The sequence below is a fragment of the Scatophagus argus genome, chromosome 14 (assembly GCF_020382885.2).
Source record: "Scatophagus argus isolate fScaArg1 chromosome 14, fScaArg1.pri, whole genome shotgun sequence".
NCBI classification, from domain to species: Eukaryota; Metazoa; Chordata; class Actinopteri; family Scatophagidae; genus Scatophagus; species Scatophagus argus.
The window spans coordinates 6,379,045-6,397,884 of record NC_058506.1 but is presented as its reverse complement, the minus strand read 5'-3'; the positions used below and the strand labels follow the sequence as shown (position 1 = coordinate 6,397,884).

General features: G+C 40.4%; 2 protein-coding genes across 3 annotated transcripts; both read right to left on the bottom strand.

Moving 5' to 3' along the window:
* Positions 1 to 1,119: 1,119 nt before the first annotated feature.
* On the bottom strand, positions 1,120 to 11,439 carry tm7sf2 (transmembrane 7 superfamily member 2). Of its 2 annotated transcripts, none has more exons than XM_046410167.1 (11): positions 11,310 to 11,439; positions 10,259 to 10,341; positions 9,206 to 9,402; positions 7,591 to 7,645; positions 6,912 to 7,106; positions 5,876 to 5,979; positions 4,641 to 4,760; positions 4,295 to 4,463; positions 4,130 to 4,210; positions 3,806 to 3,928; positions 1,120 to 1,794 (listed from the first exon to the last, which is right to left on the bottom strand). In XM_046410167.1, the coding sequence occupies exons 2-11, from the start codon at positions 10,329 to 10,331 to the stop codon at positions 1,634 to 1,636; spliced, it is 1,278 nt and encodes a 425-aa protein (XP_046266123.1). In that variant the 5' UTR covers positions 10,332 to 10,341; positions 11,310 to 11,439; the 3' UTR covers positions 1,120 to 1,633. The 2 variants fall into 2 exon arrangements, with proteins under 2 accessions (XP_046266123.1, XP_046266124.1); XM_046410168.1 differs by lacking the exon at positions 11,310 to 11,439 and adding an exon at positions 10,839 to 10,869.
* A 272-nt stretch (positions 11,440 to 11,711) lies between these two features.
* On the bottom strand, positions 11,712 to 17,874 carry vps51 (VPS51 subunit of GARP complex). Its single transcript, XM_046410164.1, has 12 exons — positions 17,683 to 17,874; positions 17,383 to 17,590; positions 16,765 to 16,894; positions 16,514 to 16,660; positions 16,194 to 16,413; positions 14,920 to 15,835; positions 14,556 to 14,771; positions 14,244 to 14,327; positions 13,980 to 14,114; positions 13,770 to 13,891; positions 12,754 to 12,841; positions 11,712 to 12,672 (listed from the first exon to the last, which is right to left on the bottom strand). Exons 2-12 carry the CDS (start codon positions 17,572 to 17,574, stop codon positions 12,412 to 12,414), a joined length of 2,511 nt encoding a protein of 836 aa, XP_046266120.1. The 5' UTR covers positions 17,575 to 17,590; positions 17,683 to 17,874; the 3' UTR covers positions 11,712 to 12,411.
* Positions 17,875 to 18,840: the final 966 nt, after the last annotated feature.

Genomic DNA, 18,840 nt, shown 5'->3' with positions numbered 1-18,840 from the left:
GCGGCAAGGGCCCTAGTTTGCTTTTATTGTAGTACACTTGTCAAGTTAAGGGCAGGAAAGCAAGTATAAAGTCGCATTACAGTAAACTGAAATACTCAAGTGAGGTACAAGTACCTCAAAGAAGAACACTTCAGTAAATGCACTGAATTCCTTTAAGTTTAGTATAAAAAATCTCATATAAGAATGTCAACAACATTACATTTCATGTGTTTTTCTGAACAGAATTATGAAGTGGTCCAAGAACGGTAAAATGAACAGAATCAGGGAAAAAATATAAAACCCAAGAAGCTTATAATAAATCAGCATAAATCCAGCCACAGCGTAGATAACCACAGTATTATACAAGCACATTCTTAATTAGCACTTAGCATATGAAAAACAACACAAAATAGCTTGAGTGCTGTGTAGGCGAGACCAGAGGCCAACTCTACTGTAAATGGGCTTGAAAGTTGAAAAGTGAAGGTGTGCATCAGTGGAACGGGCTGCCATCTGTACACCTCACTGCATGTAGGAGAAATATTATTTGCATCGGGGTGATCTATAATTGAAAGGGGCATATGTGACGCACATAATTTTTCGAAAAATGGCAGTGAGGTCTAAATTTGTTGCCGGGAAGTAGCAACAAACAGTATGTTGACAACACGAGCACCTGTGACCCCCCACAGTGAATCACATGGCTCTGTATAAATCTTGGAGAAGGAACGCTGCTTTCATGCTGATTGAGGCCACTTTTCAGGAGCCTCTGATTGTGTTCACTTGTACTAATGCAGCCCATATACCTCATGTTCCTTCAGAGTAGTTTGGTTCAAAGCTGAAGCCTGACAGATGTTACAGAAGCCTGGTAAACACCCGCTATTAATGCCTGTACGCTGGAAAAAAGTCCATCTGAACAGGATGATGATAACAGGTTGAAAAAGGTTATTAAAAACTGACAGCTATTAGCTGCCATCGTCATGGTAGCTAATGTCTGTTAGCTGTTCTGGTCTTTCAGCTGTCTCTAACACACTCACAATGGGCAGATTCAAATCTTCATACAAAGGAGTACGTCACACAAAGCCCAGAGGGATTTAAATAATAATGTGTGATAAGTGCAATTAAGAAGCATGATTGAGTCTTGTACACTGTTTTGGATTTGTTTATTTCAAATGTATTTCACAGATAACAAATTTAAAAAAAAGACAAACACGATAAAAACGCTGCGAGCCATTTCATTAAAAAGGCACTGATGTTGACATGGAAATGAATTTTTTTGCTATTAAAAAGTTTTCGTTCTCAAATGGGGTGTTTTTGTGAGCTTATCTTATTTTTATGAGAAAGCAATCAGAAAGCCAACACTGTTTTCACTACAGCTTTAGGCTTTTATTCTGGAATGCTTCAGCTGTAGAAACAGACAGACTTCACCTATTTAAGATCCCTGTGAGGTTTGAAAGTCAAAATGCAGCGAAATAGAAATAGTGGTCTATTTAACATCCTTAATAAATGAACCACAGCCTTATGTATTAAGGCTGATTAAAACTGTGATCTTCCTGCAGAATCCCAGTACAGCACCACGGCTTGTTTCTTGTGTGCTCTGCGTAACTGAAAATGAATTTAAATTTTAAAGCTATTGCTATGTTTGTGTGGACTTTCCCTTTCAGTATATATAAGGGAAGATCCTGTAGGGGACACGTCGACAGTAGGTGTCCCACGCCAGTCCATATTTGGCCCTACATTGTCTCTCATCACGGTCCTCTCGGTGAATCAGCAAGACAGTGAAATATATGACATAGAAGTAAGGCAAAAGATGTGTGAATCCTAAAAGGAAAAGAGAAGCGTACATAAACTGTAAGCTTTGGTAAACCAGTATGAATTACAAAAAAACAAAATGTCAAAGAAAATTATATGATTCACTGATGAAACCCTGACTTTCAAGTGATCATCAAAACAGAAACAAAATAACACCTTTTACTGTTAACATCAATATTCACGATGTGATTGACACGAAACAAGCTGTAATCAAGTCTACATCCTCCTCAGCAAATAGCTGTACATTGTCTTTCATATCTGTGTTATACAAAAGCCCCGCAGTGAATACCAGCTTGATTGAGCTTATAACGTTCCCAGTGTTGATTGATCTGAATGGTAATTTTCAAAGACAGCACTCTATAGTGTTTTTGAGCAAATATCTTTTGTTTCTTTAGTAAAGGTCTGGATGTGACCACTGTTCCTCTTTGTCAGTGCAGCTTTCATCCATGTTTGGTGGAGAATGCCATCATGCCTTTTTTTTAAAAAAATGCATAATTTAGCAATTTGTGGCTTTTGCAGCCACAGTTAAGGCAGCAACTACAGTACATCTCAATTACAAGGGCAGTTACACAAGTTGAGTCACATTAAGCATGAATACAAATGAGCAAAAAGTGTCAGCTGTAACAAAAGCCTGACTGTCACCATTTTAGGAAGTGAATTTTCAAAGGAACATAAGGCATCCTAGAGAGGAACAAAGAGAACAGACAGTAACTGGCTTAACCGCTTCTGTGTCGGTCACAAACACTGCATAGTTATCTAGTAAAGTCTGAAGGTGAGTATCAAACCTCAATACTTTTTCTGGTACCAACCAACAAAGGATCAAAAACTTCAAAATGGGTTGCTGAAAGTTAACACTGAATGCCTGATCTGATTTGTAATTGGGGTTGGGTAGTTGCTGATTTAAAGTGGCTGTAAAATCAGTATTTTTATATAAGCAGTAGACCCCACGATTACTTTGTGTAACCCACAGATCATAATGACATGACTCTGCAGTTCCTGTCAGCTCTGCAGAGCCTTTTGTCATCTTTAAGCTCATTGTTTTGGTTTCCCAGCCTGTAACTTTATGCTTTAGTCCAGTTTTCACTGTAAAGCTCTAATAAAACCTTCACTGTGCTGTGTGCTACCTGCTCAGTACCAAAGAGCAGACACACACAGTCAGGAGTTGGTGGAGAATAAATACAGAAGTAAATATTTAATTTATATTCATCAGGTGACCACACACACAACTCCAAACAAATGCTACTGTTGCTCCTTAAGTACTGAACAACTTGTAGTGACAACTACATATAAAGGTGACATATTACCAAAAAAATATATTATTTCAGCTTTAGGGTTTGACTATTTTATTTATTATTGTTAAATCACTGAATGGTTGCACATTTGAGAGCTTCAGTACCTTTTGTTAAATATAACAGGCTTTTGAAACAAAAGTTAAGAATATCATTTTGGCATTGATACAAAAACCTAGAACAAGTGCTGAGACATCTAGTCCCAACAATCCAGCATGAGGAAAGCTCTATTGGTAAAGAGGAAGCCAAACACATGAAAGAAAATGTTCTACAAATTGAAAGGCTGTCACCTGACCATTTAGATAAATCAACACATCTAACGGTCTCAACAAAAAGCCAATGTTATTAGTTTTGCTAGGCTTTACTAGCATATACTGCAGGATCATCTGGTAAGTTGCTTCTGTTATTTTGTCCAGTCACTGTACAGATGGAAAGCTGTGACAGCAGGATCAACACATGCACACTTCTTAAACTGTGTTGTGTCCAGTTGGACTGCAGGTGCATGTGTCACATAAACATGTGCAGCACTGCTTCTCATTATGTCTCCAAAGCACCAATGCATCTGTTTATTCTAATGATAAATATGGCTGGACGTACTGACGACTCAGCCTCAGCCCAGACATTAATGTCATCTCTACGACTTGATCCACTTTTTCTAATAAAGACACTGTAATAAGAGGATGTGGCCTGTACGCCATAGAAGCCTTGTAGTGGCTTTCAAGCTGTCTTACCACATGGCAGAGACCACGCCAGGGCCATGAGGAGGTCACCAAGGTAATTGGGATGACGAACGAGACCCCACCAGCCGGACACCAGCAGCCGTTTCCCTGTTGCTGTGGCGATGGTCTCCAGTCCTGCAAGGAGTTATGGAAAATATAATATAAGTATTTATAAGTGTATATATATATAATATAAGTATATAAGTATTTATTTTTCATATGTACAGCATGATTTGACAGACGATAAAAATAAAAAGTGATAGAGTATAAGATATAAGATTTTCGACTTGATTTTAGAATACATACAAATCTTTTTTTTAAAAAAAAATGACTCACTTGCAACACTTGGATGTGAAGGGTCTCGTCTGAACTGGTTCTTCTGTGAATTGGATTTTCTAAAAATATAATATCCAATACCTGACGGCAAAGAGAAAAATATTAACAATGCCATCTTAAACTCACACGCAAGCTTTAATGAAAAAAAAGCTGACACATGTTTACCATTCAGTGCTATTATAACCGCTGCTCTGAGGGAGCTTAGGTCCTGTGGGTGGACAACAAGGAAGGCAGCCTGCAGGCTATATGTGAAGGGAACCCAGGCCAGGTCCCCAAAGACCAGCATGAAGCCAAAACCATCGTGCACAATGTCCATGGTTGTCAGAACAGCCTCCTGTTGTAACACAGCAGTGCATGAGCGTAAGTGCAAAATCACACACTTACTAAGTTGAAAGTACAAAGACACAAAGCTGAACATTCCTGAAGAAGTTTGTTGATGCACCAAATTCAAAATGAGAATTCACATATGATCTAAAGCATAATCTTTATCTCTGACTCTGTTGCCCCTCACCTCATTCCACAGAGCATCTGCCACATACAGCAGCTGGAAACTGTTGACCAGTATCATAGCGAGTGAGGGCGAGCCTCGAAGCTCCACCTCCTTCATCAGCATGCCGAGGTTTATGACCACCTGAGAGGGAAACAGGTGAATATTGGAACATTTTCACCTGCACTGTCCAGGCACTGCTACAGGAGACCATTTTATGATTTACTGGGCAAAAACCCACAATCAGATGAAACATCAAATGGTAACACACACAACCACTAAAGCAGTTCATGTTTGGCCATTAAATAATCTACTAACTATAACTTTGCCAGGTTTCATAATGTTAAGACTACCATTAAATGTGCTTCTACTCAAGTAGTATATTGTTGGACAGTTTGTGGTGAGAACAGTGTAGAAGTCAAAATGTCACATTCATCATAATGCTCACAAACTGGACTGGCCACTGAGTAAAAAGATCCTGTATACCTCACTGTATTAGCTCTTAAAATGTCCATTACTGGGGACATTAAGAGCAACTGTAAGATGTTGGAAGTTAAAAGTAAGCAGTTTTCAGATTCAACAGGAAGCAGAAATCTCCTACACACTGTCTGTAGCCAGCTGGTAGGAGCTTTTTCTGTCCTCTCCTACGTACCTGGCTTTGAAACATTCAGATGTGCAAAGGTTTTACTGTTTACACTGTAAATACAGAGGGAAAAAGGTAAATAAAGGACTCATCACATCAATATTTTCTAGCATGACTGTCCTTTTACTGTCACTGTGCTGATTTTCTATTTTTTTTTTTTAGTACTAGTGAAGATAAAGAGAACATTGTTTTAATTTTAGAACCTTATTTGTAATTCTCATTGGAAAGTCTTACTGGGTCTGATGACTCAGACACAGATAATGATGTGCATCTCTGTCCTCCAGCAAATGTCTCACTTGGTCATCGGGGAGAAAAGTTTCTGACTCTGACTGTGTCAGAGACTGCAGTGCAAATTACTGTGGGGGATCAAGAGAGAGCAACATCGCCATCTGTTGGTCATGTTGTGTTCTAATGTCAAATTATTGAGACTGTGTGTGTGAGAGTGTGTGGTTGTCTGTCTTTGTGTGTCAGCTCTGTGATTGACTGGCGACCAGTCCAGGGTGTACCCCGCCTCTCGCTCACAGTCAGCTGGGACAGGATCCAGGCCCCCCGAGACCCTGACGGATAAGCAGTATGGAAAATGGATGCACGGATAAGCTTCTGCAGGTTCACTCACCCAGCCAATCAGACCCGGCCTGAGCTCACAGAAATATTTAAGGTCAAAGTTTCCAATACGGGGGTTTAGCTCCCGCCCGATGAAGAAGTCATACAGGGGATTTCCTAGACAGGACGACAGAGGGATGAATGCATTAAAACAAATCCACAGGAGGACTTGATGTACACAGCTGAAACTCTGTGCTTTCGGTGTCTGCAGGTATATACTGTAAATGAAAAGTGAAAAGTGAATTAATATCATGTTTACTGGTCAAGTCACTGACTTTATAATCATTTTTAAAATAATCTATTAGCAGTCAATTAGTTAGCAAATAGCTAAAACTTATTTTTAGTCAAAAGCTGTTTGTGTTGATCAGCTTATGGGTAATTAAATCCACTCTCTGATACACAGGCATTGTTAGACCAACAACCAGCAACACTAACTGATGGCTGCATTCTTTTGAGATGTGTGAGTTCAAAGGTCCAGGTTTATTTGGTTTACTGGGATATATAAATGAAGCAGAGCCATCATTAACAGTATTTAGTAATATGTTGTATGTTGTCACATTCCACCTTCCTGTTTTATTTCACTTAATGTTAATGACACATGGATGTGCCTGTTTTACACCTTAATTAAAATAATTTTGCACAAACTGAATACCCAAGAAGTGTTATTTTTTCCTTCTGATTTCATACTATGGCACTGGAGAAAACATGTTTTTGTAGCCTTGCTCATTTTTTCTTCACACAAACTGTGATGAACGTAGCCATCAGCGAGCAGGAGCTGAATCATAACAGTGGATGCTCTCAGGTTTCTGCCTTCAGATGCAGCAGAGTACAGCGAAGCTGGTGAAGCAGGGTCAGCTTACTTGAAAGAGTCTTCCTGGTGCCTGCAGGCACCTGGACAGCTTAGCTGTTAGATAATTACCCACAGGAATACCAAAATTCTCCACCAAACAATAAAACAGGCCAACAAACACACAGTACATCAGCTGCAACTGAGTTTAAAAAGTGTTTTAGGGCGGATTCTTCCTTTAATGCTGAACCTCCACTCTCACCTGTGTTGCCTCCCAATGCGAGAGCATGGGAAGGAGCCCAAAAGGAACGGATGTAGAGATAGATGGAGAAAAGGAATGACACTGCTATTGCACACACGGCCAGAGGCAACAGCAGCTCAAACAGATACCCCAGCGGAGCCCCAAGCCCCACTAACAACATCAGCAACACACCGCTGATGCACAGGCCATGAAAACCTGAGGGAGACAAACAAACAAAACTAAATGTTGTAGCCTGAGGGGAGAGAGAAAAGCAGACTGAAAAAGGTAAAAAAAAAAAAAGACAAACAAAAACAAAGAAACTAAAAGTTAGAGTAGTGGAACTTTAGATTGTGTAACTTCAGTAAACTTAAGCTCGAGGTCAGATCAGGAACAAAGTGTAGAGGTTAAACTCAAAATAACATTGCAGCAAGTGCATTAGCGGAGCATTACAAATGTGAACAAAGTATCTGCGCTCAGATTTTAGTCAAGCATAAAAATCAAGCGTATTTATAATAGCACAGAGACGATTATGTTTCAGTTATGTTTCAGTGCACAATTATCTCCTATTACTCACAGTACAAACAAAGCCAGTGGTCAACAACTTTGCTCACAATCGCACTTAAAATCTTAAAACTGCCTTTAACTTATTCATATCAAATACTAAAAAATAAACAATCATAAAGAAATAATCCAGCAATACCGTTTATGGGATACTTGAGACGCGTTCCATCCCTCAGCACTAATCCTTCAGATACCTGAAGGAAAATACTTTCATTATGAATCTGAACACGTAAAAATTATATCTTGTGTATATGTTAATAACTGGAGTCATAGGCTCAGTCAAGGAATTTAGGAAGTTTCGGTGCAGTTATTAATGAAGTCTTATCGTACAGCTCTGCTAGAGATGGATTCAAGGGTGAAAAGTCAACTAATCAAAACTGTGCAATTCATGCAGAGCTGTGCATTTGTATAACATGCGGTCACACTTGGAGATATGGCTGAGATTAATATTTCATCAGAATAAATCATGGAATAACAAACACATGAATCTGTGTCCAACATGTAAGCATTACATAAAAACAACTTTTTACGTCACATGTGTAAAAACGCTATGGAGTGGGACTGAGTACCTTTTGAAAGAGGAAATAAAGCATCCATTCTCTTACTACTATCATCTTACTTGTTCTGATATAACCTGTAATGTTTAATGTCAATCTCGGTTGACTCATGTCACGCTGCATTTTACTCTTAAATTCGCTCTTAAATGTCTGTTACCCCAGTCCCACCCGCTGCTGGTTCCTTTCAAAGGTAACAAAATGCATCAAAAAGCTTACAGTTATCATGTTTTTTTGTTTTTTAGTTGTTGTTTTTTTTTTTTTTTTTGCTTAATCTCCACACAAGCCAAAGTGTTAAACAGCAATTCACTGTTTGGCCTAATGTAACTTAAATGATTATTAGTACTATTTTTAAACAACACTTGCAGGTACTTCCAAATGATATGGCAGCACAAAATGTAAAACCATAATTTGGTATTTACCTCTTTACTTGAGTTCAAATTTTTCTTTTTTGAAAATGAATCAAAACATTGATTAAGGGGAAGATTTCAGGTAGATTACAATTAGAATAAATATAAAAGAAAATTGTAATTTTCCCTGTTAATTGCTCCAATGACTGGGCCGATAAACAGTCAGTCACATCTACCTGCACACCACACATGGCGATATGGGGAACTGTGTTAACTGTTGAGTTACTGAGGTGCTGGCTGTTACTTTGGAGTCTTTGTACATCCAGGCTACCTGTTTGCCTCTGTGAATGGCCTTCAGCTTCTGGCTGAAGTCTTATATTTAGTGGGCAGCTACAAGAGTGGCGTCAGTCCTCTCATGTCTCTCTTGGCTGGAAAGCCAACAAAAACATTTCCAAAAATGTCAAACGATTCCTTTAAAGCAGCTGAATCGAGAGGCCGCTGGCAAAAGGAAAATTCATATTCCATTATCTCATAATTATCAGCTGAGGCCACAGTGGCTGCTGTTCAGCAGAACTTATGCTTTAACAACTTTGTTAAAGTACTTTGTTAGGTTTTTCTGATCATATTTTCACAATTAAATTGAAAGTTGATGGACTGGAATTATTATTTTATATGTTATAATTTATTAACATTCACTTTAACACACAACAGTATAGCTGGTCATAACATCAAAGTCATCATGAACTCAAAAAATATTCCAGAGGCAGCATCTCTTTGGTGTGTGTGTCACAATGGCTGGTTTCATTATAAGTTAAATTTAATTTTGCCTGAGCTCATGAACATGCCTTACCTTTCCTAATGGCATCAAATATAGGAGGGCATGCAGAGCGATCCAGCCCAGCAGCAGCACAAGGGCCAGAGGGTCCCACAGCTGGTCAGTGGAGGGGAGGGAAGGAGGCCATTGGAGCACACTGGCCTCAGGGCATCGACTCACACAGACCAGGAAGAGCACCATCAGGGGAAGAAAGATGGGAATGCATATGGCACCTGAGAGACGATTACAGATAAAAGGGAGATAGCAGAGTGGGTGACATAGGATAGCAGGGAAAACTTAATAGTGAAGAACATCTGACCAGTGAGACTACCTATTGTTCCAGATCAGCAAAGCAAATGTATGCTACCTGTGGATAAGCAAGCATGTTAAATAACTGCATGGTAGCAAAACAATTAGTATGGGTGAAACAAAACTCCCCCGGGGGGCTGGAGCCTATCCCAGCTGACTACGGGCAAGAGGCATGGTATACCCTGGACTGGTAGCCAGTCAATCACAGGGCCAACACACAAAGACAAACAACCACACACTCTCACACTCACACCTAGGGGCAATTTAGAGTAGCCAATTAACCTAATGTGCATGTTTTTGGTATTGTGGGAGGAAGCCAGAGTACCCGGAGAAAACCATGCAGGCACAGGGAGAACATGCAAACTCCACATAGAAGGGCCCAGACCGGGATTCGAACCTGGAACCCTCTTGCTATGAGGCAACAGTGCTAACCACTGCAACACCGTGCCGCCCCACTGCAGAGTTTTGTCATCTTATTATTCCTATTGTGGCAGCAGGTTTATGACCTCCCAAAGAAGCAGCTGAAGAAATACCCGACCTGTGCAAAATATCATGACAGCGCCTATATATTTAAAACAGTAAGTATTAATGCAACTTTATATTTTACTTTAATGAAATCATCTGCTTTTGTTTACTGAAAAAAAAAAAAAAGCAACTTGTACAGAAAACTGTAATTCAACAGCAAATATAACAGCAAATGCTGCTATATGTCGAGTTCAAATGACAGTGGATGTATGGTGAAGAAGCGGCAGTGAGGCGATCTTTTCTGCTGTGACTCACCCAGCGTTCCTCCAAATTCCCTCTCTGTGTCATGTGAGGACTTGTGCTTGAGCGCTTGACTGTTTGGTCTCATTATTGGTCACCTGTGAAAATATTCAAGTAGATATATTTCAGTCAATATAAAGACATCTGATGAATAAATAAATAGCAGTAATTATACGGCAATGGAGTAATACCAAAGCCTTCAATGAAAAAAGTGACATTTTCTAGAGTGAACCTTATCCATCAAATCTGCAGTGAAACTACCCTCTGAATCTTATACATTCACACACAGTGTTGCCCTTTCAACAGGCCATACACACTTTCAGTGCAGCCACACTGACTCACCAAGTGTACCAGATTCAACAGGATGCAACTACTCAGACTGTTCCAAAATAGTTCAAAGTAGCATCATGCAACCAGGTACATTAAAACACTGAAAACCTTTTAATGCATCACTAATCTACTAATCTAGGAATTATGTCTAAGACTTTGAAAGGTGCCATTTTGATGCTTTAGGTACATTTGCTGTTAATATTTACACACTTTTACTTTAGTAGATTTGTTACTTTTCCACTTGGAAAAGAATATTTTTACATACCGTAATAGTATTTCTACTTTTATTTTATTATATACTTTTATTTATGTCTCAGACTTCTCAAGGAACCTTAAGGGAAGTCATAATAACACAGCTGATCACAAATGCACCAAAAAATAAAAGACAAATACGGAAAAATCTGAGAATCAGCGAAGTGATGTTTCACTTCCAGTATCAAGGAATTGTATGTAAGAATTAGAATTATGTAGAATAATTAGCTGGTATTTTGTGTACTACTGATATGTTGCTGCGATTGCTGTCATAAATAGCCGAGACAAAGTTCAGGTCAGTTCCTGTGTCCAGACATTTCTATTATGAAACGAGATGACAGGCTGTTTAGCTGCTCTCTCGTTACCTGCTGATGCTAAAATGAGCTGAGCGTGAGGGAAACAAAGTCTTTAGAAATAAAGAAATACAGCGTATATAAAGTCAAAAAAAAATGTTTGTCTCGCAATACAGTAAGCAGTGTCTTACCAGTCTAAGGCATAGAGGTGTGGACGGGACCGTAACGATATTCTCATGGATACGTCCAACAGCCTGCAGTTGGAAACGCCCCCGACAGATACACGAACAGCACGAAAGCGTCTCTCAGCCAATCAGACTCCTCTGCGGTCATCAGAAGAGGGTGGAGAAAGAGAGTTCAGCCAATCGTATTAGCTCCTCAGGTGGCGACAGTCAGATGCACGCTACAGTGAGAAATGGCTGGCAGATGTTGTGAAATGCACCTGAATTATGTAAATTTCTTGCTATATTGTTCAGTTAAATGTAATCATAACATAATTGACACAAACTGCTATGTTTGTTTTTTTTTTTTAATTTTGCCCATTTCAACAGGGCTGAGACTGTTTTCTTATGAAAAAAACAAACAAACAAATGTTGAATCTCACATTCATACAGGTTTATTGTGGACATATAATCGAGAACATTCCTAAAAGATAGTGTTGATCTGCAAAAGAGATGCACAGAAAACAATCAGCTCATCTGAAGGCAGCTGTGTTAAACATGGATTATATAACCAGATGACATTCAGACTGCAAATTACTCAGCAAATACCCCCCAAAAAGCATTTACTAATACATGAGATTCCCACAAGAGTGAACTTTTCTTTTTTGTCATTAAGAATCTGTATTCACATGAAACACATCTCCTTCAAGGGGAATATGTGCTAAAATTTTTAGATCAAGTCATGGATAATTAATTTAGTTTCTATCTACTCATTCTAACTACTTATGTACACTTCGTACACTTTGTATGCTTAGTGCCTGGAATGTAACATAGACCTGCCTCAAATTCACTGTCAGACAATGATTTAATCTTCTTGATGATAAAATAGTCAATTGTTGTTTGGTTTTTTATAGTGTTGAAAGGCTTAAAATGTTATGCAGAAAGTTTCATCGCTTTTTCCTTGAGGCTGTGACAGGAGTATTGAAATCTTCACAAATGTTAATGAGATTTTGTGCAAAACAACCTTTTTACAGTATAATTAAATGTGGATTGGTTAATGTAACATTTATCACATCTGAAGTTGTGATATGGCGTCTGGAGCACACTAGCTGTCTGTGCAGCACGCCAAGCTTTAGCCTCGCTCACAGATGACTTCGATCACACTCTGCTCCATTGGGGCAGGATCCAGGCAGCGGTGGGCCGAGCTCCCCACTATCTCGTCCAGCAGGAAGTGCACAAGGTTCTCGTCGGAGACGAACCGCCACAGGTACATCTGCAGGTAGTGGCAGTCAACCTGGATCTGCTGAAGCCCGTAACGGCCAAAGGTGCGCAGACGGACACACTCCAGGAACGTCTTCAAACTGATTTTGATAATTCCTGTCATCACGGAGACCTGGGACAGTGGAGGGGTGTGTGAGCGGGAGATGATTTTCACTGAACGCTACGTCATAGTATAACGAAGACCTGTACTCACTTTGTTAAACTCCACTGAGCTGAAGATGTCAATCCTCTCAGAAAACAGCTTGTGTATGTTGCTCAGGAGATTAGTGTCCATGGGAGCACTGCAGGCAGACACATCATTCAAGTGAAAACACAATTAACACAATGACCTTATTCTTATGATTAAAGTCACAAGTTGCTCCCCCTGCAGTGAAAGTGTAATACGGATTTGCTGCATGCCTCTGTATCATCCTAAACCACTCATATATGGGCCATATGTCATCACTTTACTCCAGCACTGAATGCCTTGCAGGAGAGACTGTTTGAAACATATGCTGTTATTGCCGTATTTTAACAACATTGTGTCTCCATTAGGCTACCACTGTGTCCATTCAAAACAATTACAAACACTCCTGAGTTTTTGGCCGACCTTGTCATATGAACCAGCTCTTTTCCACAATAACTCAGTCTTGACATTTCATGCAGACATTTGTCATTCAAAACGTGCAAACGTCACCTAATTACACCTGTATTTCAAAAACATGGATGGATTTGATTTTAGGATGAAGCTGAAATAGCTACCTGTATCTCAGCAAAGTAATACAGATAAAAAAAAATTTCAGCTGGAAAAAGATGTTTACACATTGAAAACTTTGGACTTCAACATGTTAGTAAGTTTATGTTCAGCATCCTGCAGAGTAGGAATACGTTTGTGCAATTAAATTCCCTATTAATTATCCCCGTGCAGAAGAATTAATGGTGGACATGTAAAACTGGTGGCCATCTCTAGTGTTCAATCGTGGCTTTAGATTTAGAAAAGTGCTCTTGACATGATTTACATATTTTCAATCTTAAACCATATCTCTTAAATGTCCAAGAAACGACAAAAACCTTGCTAAATTAAGTCCAAGACTTCATTCTGTCCCTGTCAAAGTCTGATATGTTGTAATTACATTAAAATTAAGTGATTACACCCCACAAAACTGATACTGCACTTTGTTTCATCGCTTCACCAGTGTGTGTGTGTGTGTGTGTGTGTAGCTGACTCACCTTGGAGTATAGCTGGCAGCATAGCGGGCTTGCTGCCTGGAGCTGCTGTAAACAGAGAAAGTCCGTTTGCTGGAGTCACTGCTGTGCGCTTTCCTCACACCCTCTTCATACAAAAGGCCAACCTATGATGGATCACGAAGGTTGATAAGACCACTTTCTCATACACGGTGATGAAAGCAATGCATGGACTGATGGCGATACTGCGATTACCTGGACATCTATCGAGGTGGTGTCCTCCACCACTCTCTTCATCACAGCGCGGACATTTCGTGGCTCAATGGTGTTAACCCAGTCTCGTGTTTCCACGCTCTTTCTTAACATCTGGGAGATAATCAGACCTTGAACCTGTAAAAACGAACAAGAAAACACAAGCAATTACGGGAAAAGGTTCTTTGAAGAAGTACTTTCCTGCACTGAGGTCTTAAGTTTTCCCTCAGCAAGAGAAGTCAGTGAACGCTGGAGATGAAAACCGACCTTCACATAATGGTTCAGTAGTTTCTGTGCTGCCTCCCTGGCTTCTGCACATAAAGTTGTGACTGGTGTCACAGGACTGTGGTGCTAAGGAAGTACAAAAAGAAGAAAACGTGTAATTTAGGTGGCTGTTACCCAGGTCACCTTTTGGGAGCGAAATAAATTCATTTAAAAAAAAAAAAAACACATTCAAAAACATAACAGATTTGTCATATTTCACAGGAACGTGCTCAGCTAGTTGTAGTTAAATAATGTTTTTCTACAGTGTAATATGGTCTCACGTGCATGCTGCTGCATTTGTGGCAAGCCATTTACCTGCACAAGGAACTGTTCATCTGTGAGAGTGAGAATGTAGGAGATAGTAGAGGTTTCATAGTCCAAGCAGAGGCGGGAGAGCAGCAGCAGAAGGGCCGGAGGAGTCGAACCTCCCTTGTCTCCCGCGCTCTCACAAAACTGGCGAGAGGACTGGCACACAAACTTTATAAAGTTCACCACCAGGCTCTCACGTACACCCTGGCTGCAGAATTCACCCTATGAGGAGAAGACAGTCAGAAACAGCTGGCACACTCACTGTGCAGAAACTAAAAATACAGGATGTCACAAATGAAAGGAATAGTGCCACTATTCAATTACTCTCTGTGTGTTCAGTAGTGCTAAATAAAGAAAAAAAATTACTCACCTTGAAGTAAGGCTTGTTGGAGAATGTAATGTCCTTAGCTGTGAAGAGATGCACTGATGCCAGCACTGATTTAATCTGATTGAGAATAGAGGCTGACAGGGATGAGAGGAGTTCTGGCAGGCTGGATGGAGCATCTCTGCCGGAGGCCGGACCCCCTAGAAGAGCTCCGCCTCCAGCCGCTGCAGCACTGGCCACAGAGAGCCGAGGGGTCGCCAGGGCCTGCCTCACGTCTGTCAGGCTGTCCATGTAGAAGCTCTGCAGCGCAGCGAGGTACTGCTTGACTCGCTCTGTTGCTGCCCGGATCACAATCTCAGTCCCTTGGTTTGGCACAGCAGAGCCTGGCAGCAGCTTGGCGATAGCCTGAAGTCTGCGGTGGAAGCGGTCAAGTGCGCGGACTAAGAGGGAGTTATCTGCAACACCTTTCTCCTCTTGTATTCTCCGCTCCACTAGCGAGAAATATCGAGCGGCCAGATCATCCACGAACGCATGCAACTTCCCATTTGCCATCTGAGGAATATTTTTGGATGCTAGCTCGCCTTTGTGAGCATGGTTGATAAATAGTTCTTGATAGGATGTAATAACTAAACATAAGCTGCTGACAAATTCGTTGCAGCCTCTGTCAATGAATTCCAGTATGTCAGTGTTTGAAGTGGGAGAAGGTATTGCACTCATTTTAGGGGAATTATCTGTTGGTGATCCAGCAGCTGCAGTAGATGACAACCTGCGTGCAGAAACATCTTTCATGGCTGCAGCAGACGGGTACGGTCTTATCTCAGCTTCCAGACCCTGGAGGTCCGACTCTAGTCGAGACTGCGCATGGCTCAGGAATTTATCACACAGCTCTTCTGCTGGCTCATCCAACTGTAGCAGCAGCTCCACACACTCTGACAAATCTTTGGCACTTGATCCACCATCCCTACAAGATAACAACAAAGCAGGTAGAAATAAATGATCTTGAGGAAATGGAAAAATATCAAACATAAATAAATCTCTATTTAAACATTTTGTGTAGGCGAGTGCAGCCTCTAATAATGACAAACCATTGACATTATACCAAATATTTGTTTAACTGACCTAGTTGAGCAGCATGAGTGAATTTGGATAAGATTAAGGCATCAGTCTGACAGAACAACGTAAGGATTTCCAGTGTACTCAGTTACATTTAACCCTTATTTCTTTCTATGGTTCATAAAATCTGGGCGTACTCGTCAATCACAATTATTCACACACACAGTCGTGTGTATAATCTGAATGTAGGCTCACAGATTTCCTACCTGAACTTCTGCCGAAGCTCCTGTGCCAGCTTGTCCATGATAGCGTGACAGTCGTCCTGAATTCCTTTGAAGGAGGGCAGGTGGCTGTACTGCTGCAGCACACAGCGGGCACGGCGGTGGGATCTCACTGCTTGAGCATAGGCCTGCAGCTCCAAACACTTATTTAATCTAGCAGGCAATTCAAACAGAAACTGCAGTTTTCTTAACAGAGTGTGAACCCCTGAAATGAAACACGGCAAGACAAAAATGTCAAAAACAATAACCGTCGTGAAGTCCCCCAGAAGTGATTCAGCAAAACAAACTGCCAATTCAGGCCTCACCTGAGAGTTTTGTGATCTGCGCGTGCTGGTCTTGAAGAGTACCACTGATACGAGCGCTGAACTCAGTGATGGCTGCCATGTTAGCAGACAAGCAATCCATTTCATCCTCCATCTTCTTGAAATCGTTTTTCATCTTTCTAATGGTGTCTGGAAAACATGGAAAGATGGGTCAACTATCTGGATATGCACAATTCAACAAAATCTGACAACATTTCAAGAGTAACTTAACAGTGACTGAGATGTATCCTCACCTGTAGCAGATATGAACTTGTTGTAGTTTTCATACACCAGCGTCTGCATGTCACTGTCCAAAGAGCGGATCTGCTTGACCATGCAAGTCTCCTGGTCCATCAGCTCCGCAAGAGAGCACTCCCTTCTGAGCTGCATTTGGACACAAAACACATCACGGTCACAGAGATTTTTCATGATGTGGTTAAAATGAGCAGTGCGCTTAATTTTTGATCAGATCAGATGTATCCAAAGCTGAATTATATTCCCACTTAGTTTTGTGGTTCTTCAGCATTTATTCCAAGACTTCACATTAAATTTAAACTGATGCTGGTAATCGATGAGAAGTATCCCAGACGCTAAAAACTCCCTTCCACTCAATATTAATATATTGACTCCCCATCATATTACAGCAAATTGTACGTGTTGATGTGCAGTGACGGAGACAGCAGCAATGACACAGAGATGGCTTTAATTTATGTTCGAATTTCTCTCATTTAACAACAGCATAGAGAAAAGTGAGCCTGTAGTTTAGCAGGTCCAGGTAACACTGATGTTGACAGCAGTCTTTATGGCACACAGTGCAGAGGTCATTATGAGAGCTGTATGACTGGAGAAGCGACACAGCAGCGATCACTAACCTTGTTGAGGAAGAGCTCGGGGTCGAAATGCGGCCCGTTAATGTCGCAGGGATCCAGGGACGTCGGTTGCTCCTCGGCCTTTCCTTCCTCGTTTAGCCCGTAGTAGAGCTTCAGCATGCCGTGCACCCTACGTCTCCTACCGTGGCCGGAGTCCTCCGACACCGCCACAGAGCCGTCCATCTCACCGTCCATATTGTACAGCGGCCAGCTGAGAAATGTACAAATGAAATGACCGTAAACAAAAACGACGAGCGTCCAGCTGGCAGGAAAAACTGACAACCACTGTCTGAAAACTCTAACTTCTTGCTCTAAAGTGACCTATATTCGCGTAGCTTCGTCGCCTCCTCTCTATCACGACGCTTTTCAAAGTAGTTAATAAGAAGATTTCATATTTTCCATACAACACAAGCAGCTAGCTTGAACGCATTTGTTTCCGGGGTTGTAAGCCTATCCGGTGTTACGTCGTCAAAGAGTGTGCGCAGTCAAGATAGTTCAGTCTTGACTCACTTAGGTGAGGAATGATGCAGCTCTGCCAAAGAAACTCTTCTGCTCTGACAGTACGGAAATGCACTGCTGCACAAGTCATGGTGTTCACGGTTCAGCAGACCACGAGGAACAACATAAATGCACTTTTTAAATTAACAATAGATATTTTAATTTTTAATAACAATAGATATTGATTACTGTTTGTCGTCAGAGGTGTTACTGATCCAATAAAGTGAATAAGGGCATAGGCTGCTCTGACAATAATCCCGTGACTACGATAAATGATAAATACTGCTGTAACATGGAAAGGTTTTGAGGATTTCTTATATGACAATGGAAAATCAGTCATAAAGTCCCGTAACAAAATTCTGACTTTATAAAACAAAGAGGCGTTTTTGCATTTAAAAGACAGAATTTTAAATGTTGACAGGCTTCATATTCAGAGAAAACAATTTTCATTTTAAGGGTCACGAATTCAAAACTTGACAAAAGACTATATGTTGAATCATGAACAATATTGTAACAGTAGAATAATATCCCAATTCATTTCAAGTATTTTTAAAGTTATGGTTAATTATTAATCGGTGAATAAAAAAGAGAATATAAAAGAGTTAATAAGCACATTTTAAACCATAAACACATAAGAAATCACAAAGCCACTGTCTGAACATGGATTAACAGTGTTAGATCACTCACTCACATCCTCCACTACACCCTGCACATCATATTACCAATAATAAAATTTAACACTAGAATACTTTTTCAAACCTTATTACATGCACATAGTTGAAATGTTAGAGGATGTCTAAGTTATGTTTACATTATCTGAGCAGTACACATGGCAAAATATTTTCTAGGAATAGGAGTTTGACTAAAGATTGAGCAGAATATATCTGTACAAAACATGAAATCTGCAAATAGAAAAATCATAAATAAATCATAAAATCAGACCCCGGTAACAGGGTTAGTGAG